General features: G+C 49.1%; 1 protein-coding gene across 12 annotated transcripts in view; it reads right to left on the reverse strand.

Moving 5' to 3' along the window:
- The window catches only part of mgat4b (alpha-1,3-mannosyl-glycoprotein 4-beta-N-acetylglucosaminyltransferase B), a 31,342-nt gene extending 28,924 nt beyond the window's left edge, over positions 1-2,418 (reverse strand). For 10 of the 12 annotated variants that reach the window (XR_009769153.1, XR_009769152.1, XR_009769151.1 and 7 more), the window contains exon 1: positions 2,094-2,418. Coding sequence is in view for 9 of the 12 variants with exons in the window: in XM_061685092.1 (XP_061541076.1) it covers positions 2,094-2,416 (323 nt within the window). In the remaining 3 variants the exon portion in view is untranslated. The remainder of the gene's footprint in view (positions 1-2,093) is intronic. The other 2 variants (XM_061685095.1, XM_061685096.1) reach the window with 2 other exon arrangements.
- Positions 2,419-6,766: the final 4,348 nt, after the last annotated feature.

A 6,766-nucleotide genomic window follows, 5' to 3' on the forward strand; every position in this document is an offset into this window, starting at 1 on the left:
GCGATGTGACGCAAATCGAGCGCTCCTTCAATGACCTCCAAGGTCATTTCTCTTCCTCCAGTCAGGCGTGTAGTGGGCCACAAAACAATCGTCCCCTTTGAGCATTGACTCCATATTCTTCATGTCCATGAACTAGTACACTAGTTCTAGACATGAGGGGGGTGCTTCGGGAGTACGGGGTACCGAACCCCCCGATACGGGCTGTTCGGTCCCCGTACGACCGGAGTCGGAGTTGGGTCCGCTTTGCCGGCAGTAAGTCGGACTGGTTTCCGGTGAGGGTTGGACTCCGCCGAGGCTGCCCGTGGTCACCGATTCTGTTCAGAACTTTTATGGACAGAATGTCTAGGCGTAGAGGGGGCCCGCTTTGGTGGCCTCAGTATTGCATCTCTGCTTTTTGCCGACGATGCGGTTCTGCCGGCTTCATCGAGCCGTGACCTCCAACTCTCGCCGGAGCGGTTCGCAGCCGAGTGCGAAGCGGCCGGGATGAGAATCGGCACCTCCGAATCCGAGACCGCGGTCCTCGGTCGGAAAAGGGCGGCGAGCCCTCTCCGGGTCGGGGATGAGGTCCTTCCACTAGTGGAGGAGTTCAAGTATCTCGGGGTCTCGTTCACGAGTGAGGGAAGAATGGAACGAGAGGTAGATCGGTGCGGCGTCCGCAGCGATGCCGAATTTGTATCGGTCCGTCGTGGTAAAGAAGGAGCTAAGCCGAAAGGCGAAGCTCTCGATTTACCGGTCGATCTAAGTTCCTCCCCTCACCTTCCCGGATACGAGCGGCCGAAATGAGTTTCCTCCGCAGGGTGTCCGGGCTCTCCCTTAGAGAGAGGGCGAGAAGCTCGGTCATCCGGGAGGATCTCAGAGTAGAGCCGCCGCTCCTCCGCATCGAGAGGAGCCGGATGAGGCGGTCGGGGGACCTGATTCGGACGCCTCCCCGGTGAGGTGTTCCGGGCGCGTCCCGCCGGGAGGAGACCCCGGCGATGACCCGGGACACAGTGGAGAGACTACATCGTTCGGCTGGCCCGGCAACGCCTCGGGATCCCTCCGGAAGAGCTGGATGAAGTGGCTGGGGAGAGGGAAGTCTGGGCGTCCCTGCTAAAGCTGCTGCCCCCTCGGATAAGCGGTAGAAGATGGATGGATGGCTTTTTGTCCTCACGAGTTGGACAAGAAATAGTATGAGAGCGACATCGTACAAGTGAGGCAAAACAACTAGTGGCAATTTTGGTGCTAATAGGAGGCAACTCGGCGGCCGACTGGTTAGCACATCCGCCTCACAGTTCTGAGGTTGCGGGTTCAAATCCGGCCCCGCCTGTAGTGGAGTTTGCACGTCCTCCCCGTGCCTGCGTGGCTTTTCTCCGGGCACTCCGCTTTCCTCCCGCATCCCCAAAAGATGCGTGCTCGCTTGATTGAAGACTCTAAGTTGCCCGTAGATGTGAACGTGAGTGCCAATGGTTGTTTGTTTCTATGGGCCCTGCGATTGGCTGGCGACCGGTTCAGGGTGGACCCCGCCTCTCGCCCGAAGATGGCCGGGATAGGCGCCGGCGGATAAGCGGTATGGAAAACGGACGGATGGATAGGAGGCTACTAGTGTGTGACACTAGTAGCCTCCGTTGGGCCTCGTACAGCCGTGTTATTAGCACAGCACAGTTGTTTACTAACGAGGTTTAGTTTCGTACTCGTAGGCCAAAAGAGGCATAATAATAGAGACACAGTTGTTCTACTAGTGCAGCCTAGTCATTCTACTAGTGTGCTTTGAGGAAAGCTGTTTGAGCATTTATTTGATTCCCACGTACTAGCAAACTTTGTATCCTGACTAAGTGGACAATTGATGAAAACGAGTAGGACAACGACATGTGCGTGTCATCGGCCTAGTGGCGTTACTAGTGCAGCACAGTAGTTGCATTGGGTAGTCGGAAGCCAAGCGTGAGGGTCGCTAGTAACACAGTCGTCTGTCGAGGACAAAGAGCGTACTAGTACCTGGATCTGGGATGGCCGTTTCCACCCCGACGGCACGCGCCGCATCCGCAAGCGAGCGCACCCTTCGCACACACGCGGCTCACCTGACAGCGACAAAAACGACGCTCGTCCGCTCGTCTTACCTCCGGAGCTGCTGAAGGCGGTGTACCAGGACAACGAGACCAACCCGCACAGGCCCAACAGCGACAGCGTCAAGAAGGACGCATTTCGGAACCTCATCTCCTCCTCGACAACACCGGGAGCATGTCCGCACCGAGAGAGAGAGCGAGAGAGAGAGGGAGGGATGGAGGGAGGGAGGGGGCGTGGAAAAGCGGGAGACGAGCAACGAAAGACCCCGACACACAAATGATGTTGCCCGGCAGGAGGTCGTCAAACGCTTCCAAGGATTCTTCAAGGTTCTGCAAAACCGCCGCGCACGACTGCAATGTGCTCGACATGACGTCATTTCCCTTCTCTTCCTCCGAAAGAATCAAACGATTGGTTTGCAAACTGCGGACTTCGTTTGAACACGCTCGAAATGTGTCACACGAGCACATTTTCGTCTCCGCTCCCGGGGAGGGAAGGGGCGACCGCTTTTTGAAAAAGGAACTACTTTTCCATGGAATCAGACAAATAACAATAGTTCACCAATTCCCCTTTCGGCGGTGTCGTCGTGATTTCGATCGGAGACGCGATGATTGTATTTGTCGTGAAAAACGGTGAAAATATTTGTCCATTTCTCTTCATCAAATGGATTTATAGGTTTATCCAAAAAGGTCAACAATTCTTATACGATATCCGGCGCACGCGTATTACATACTTGCCTACTTCATCATTCAAAATCCTAGAAAATGAGAAAACAAGTCAACAATGAATAATTTGACATATTTACACCCCCCACAATTTTGCATTTGATCAACTCAATGGATCATTCATATTCAAATGATTGTAAAACCAGACGAATGACAACGAAGCATCGCATTGTTACGTCCTCGTTCCGTCTGACGTGAAATGCGCCTTTTATGACTTCGACGCGACATACGTTTACGTTGACAAATTGTCAAATTGCTTGCGATCTGAAATCAATGAATAGAAAGTGGCTGGACGCAAGAGCGGTCGGAGGCAGATGCGAAAGGGGGAAACGTTTTGACGCCGTCACCTCATCAGCTAGATCTCTTTTTTTTTTTCATGACCAACAAATTTGGGGGGTCTAAATGAATGCGGGACACCGTCCAGGACTGACGCCGGCCGGCGGGCCGCTTTCAAGAAGGGCTCGGTCCGTCAGTGGCCCCCGGGCCTCACTTTGCCTACGCACTTTCTCCCCCTCCTCCACTTTGAGGCTCCTCCCCCTTTCCCAACGCGGTCTCTTTGACTTTCGCCTTTTGTGTTTGTTTGTTTGTTTGTTTGTTTGTTTGTTCGTTTGCTTTTTCCAGACATGAAGAAGAAGCTCCCGGAAAGTGAAAGGATGAATTTGCAAAATGGCTGTCTTGTTGGCTTTTTCTCTTTGGAATAGGCTGTTTTTATTGACTTCCAGCTCACGTTGCCTTCAATCAATTCTTTCCTTGAAAAAATGAATGGAATAGTTCATCTCGTCTTCGGAGTCGCATTTCTGTCTCCCTCTGGTGGCTAGACACAGTATCGCAGTAGACCTTCATTTTGGGACTCGCCAGTGGACACACGATCCAAGCGTCCATTTCGTGTGATCTCATCTTCACGTCTCGTCATTGTAATCGAGGAACAGTGTGACGTCATCACCAGGGATTGCTCACGTGACGCGAGAAAAGCGAGAAATGAGATTCCAACTCGACAAAAACTTGCCTGCAAGAATGCAACTTTCTTTTCCGTCCGAAACGTGATTCCGGACGCGATGACGAGTTGAAGTCAACTTGAAAGAGTTCATTCTTGCGCTCCCTCGAAGGCCGACCGCGTTCGCCGCATCCGTTCCGGATCCTTTTGGATCAACATGTGACGTCGTCGTCACAGCTATTCTCCTTGCGAGACATTTTTGGGAGCCGTTTGTTCCTAAATGGATATTTTTGCGTTCCCCTCGTAAAGTATTTGCTGCGAGCACACGATGTTTCGCTGAAAAGTGAACTCGATGGACAATGCACCCTGCTTGAAAGTCCATCATCATCATCATCATCATCGCCGTAGCTATGTAATGTATGTCGCTCAGTGTCCACTGAATGAGTGAGATGTACCCTTGCCAAAAGTTTCGGCGCGCGTCCGTTCTGAATCCATCCGATGCTGCTCGATTCCCGCTGCGGCTGTCACAGTTTCAACTGTTGCGGGAAGGCTTTCGGCAAGGTTTAGGAGCGACTTGATGGCGATTTTTGCCCGTTTTCCCAGGACCGTATTTGCGAGGTCGCACGCTGATGTTGGACGAGAAGGCCTACGGTCTATCGGGTTGAGGGCAGGACTGCGTGCGGACCAGTCAAGTTCAAACATACCAAATTCTCTCATCCGTGTCTTCATGGACCTTGCTTTGTGCACTGGTGCGCAGACATGTTGGAACAGGACGGGGTCATCCCCAAACTGCTCGACTATCCAAAATCTCTCGGTGTGCTGAAGCATTCGGAGTTTCTTCATTGATCTGTTTTGGGCATTTCCAACTTTGCGGGAACAGTTTGGAGATGGCCCCTTCCTGTTCCAACATCAGTGCACAAATCAAGGTCCATGAAGACACGGACGATGTGGATGAATTGGACTGGCCGTAACAGAGTCCTGACCTCAATCCCGTTGAAGAGCGCAGAGACCGAGGGCCGGCCGGGCCTTCTCGTCCGACGTCGGTATGCAACCTCACAAATGCGCTTCTGGAAAAATGATCATAAATCCCCATCAACACACTCCTAAACCTTGTGGAAAGCCTTTCCGCGAGAGTTGAAGATGTTATAGCTGCATCCTATGAAAGCCTTTCGATGAAGAAGGGGATGTCACTTCGGTTGCTAGCCGATCGAAGCAGGTGAGCCGATACCTTCGGCAATATTGCGTACATTGCATATACGCGTTGTTGCGGGCGGGCGCGCGGGCCTTGCGACACGCATGTTCTGGGATGTGGGACCATCACATGATGACATTTTGGTTTTCAAGAGATGAAAGTCGAAGAAGAGGGAATTGGAGGAAAATGAATGAATTGTAGTCCAGCCCTTATGCAGCCATTAGCAGGAGACAAGCAGCTTGGATTTGCAAAAAAAGAAAAAAAATGCTTTGGGCTCTGGTGCCATTTGGTGGTTTAGGGGTGTAAATACAAAGCAAACACACCCAACGCTTGGATTCACTCAGTATTCGTAGGAAGAGCATAGTAACACGTCAGGTTGACAGCACATTGAAAAAGGCGATTCATCGTGGGAATCAATCGTGGCGTAGAATGGGGTAATAGTGTATCGTCAATGCTTATCTCCAATTTCTAAGACCTTGCGCCACGGTTTTCAAGTTGAACTTGTTCAAAACTGTTTGGGCAAATTTCAGCCCTCCGACCTTTGACCTGAACAGTTTTGTCTTTGGTGGAAAACATCAAAGTCCCCAAAAAATAAAAAAAGGCTGGACTCCAATTCATTGGCGTAAGCCCCCTGAATTCATTTGGAACAGCGCCGCCTGTGTCGATATGTGCTGCGTGCGCTTTCTACCCCTCGTTGGCAGGCAGTAAAGCCTAAGGCCCGGATGACGCGTTAGGAAAAACAAACAAACGGATAAAGCGAAGGCGCCGATTGGCCGAAGAGGAGATCTGCGTCTCGCCGCTCGATTGCTTTTCCTTACCGTCCCCGGCTGTCTGTCACAGCTCATTGGAAATTGAATTTGTCGAAATGAATCTGAAAGGATCAAACTAAATGTGAACATATATCATTTGAATGTTCATTCAAGTTTGTGGACTTCACTTCCAAACTATTAAATATTCCATTTGAAATTATGCTATTCAGATTCAGTTTGTAAATGCAATGTTTCCAATTAAACAATACAAATTCAAATGATTGAATTATAAATGAAATGGATGGAAATTCAAATGATGTATTTCAAATTCAGTTTCTTAATGCAGTCATTCAAGTGTTGAAATTCAAATTGAACTATAACTGATTCCAATTCAGTTCCTGCTGGCCCATATTTCAGCCCATACGTTTGCTTTGAAATTCTCCACAAAATAGATCCTGTAAAGCATTTCCTGAAAACATTTAGAGCTGCTATTGGTACTAATTGGTCATTTTTGCTCAGTTTGTCCTGAAACTGTATCTATTCTTTTCTGGAATTAGGATCTGGCACGATTGATCTGAGATGATCTTCATGCAAATTGTATGTTGTTTGATGAGCATGTTACTTTGGGTTTCTCGGTCATGAGTAACAAATATGACAATTGAAAACGACTATGTGATAAATCTTCTCATTATATTAGCAAAGCTTTACATTCATCAATGTACATTTGGCAATCACAAAAAGCGTTTTTGTCAGTATTTTATCAGGACTGCCTTCTTATTGTGGCAGGCACTGATCGATTGTGAGTATGTAATTATACTTACAATCGATCAGTGCAATAATAATTACAATAAGAAGGCGGAAACGATTTTGAATGCATCTGTGAACTGCATGTAGAAAAGGTAACGTTTTTGTCCCTTTCTTATTTTTCCCCTTTTCTCTTTGTCTCCCTGGCAACTTTGTTTGTGTTTTAAATTTGCGCTATATTGTAATTTATGTGAAATTTCATTTCAAAGGTGCAATGTTTAATAAAGTAGGTATAAAATAGAAAATAAATTGTTGTGGAGTTTTGCGGAGTCACACTGCCACCTAGTGGCCGTGTCTTGTGAGTGCGGCTCAATGCCCGGAGAGG

This window comes from Phycodurus eques, chromosome 9 (assembly GCF_024500275.1).
Source record: "Phycodurus eques isolate BA_2022a chromosome 9, UOR_Pequ_1.1, whole genome shotgun sequence".
Lineage (NCBI taxonomy): Eukaryota > Metazoa > Chordata > Actinopteri > Syngnathiformes > Syngnathidae > Phycodurus > Phycodurus eques.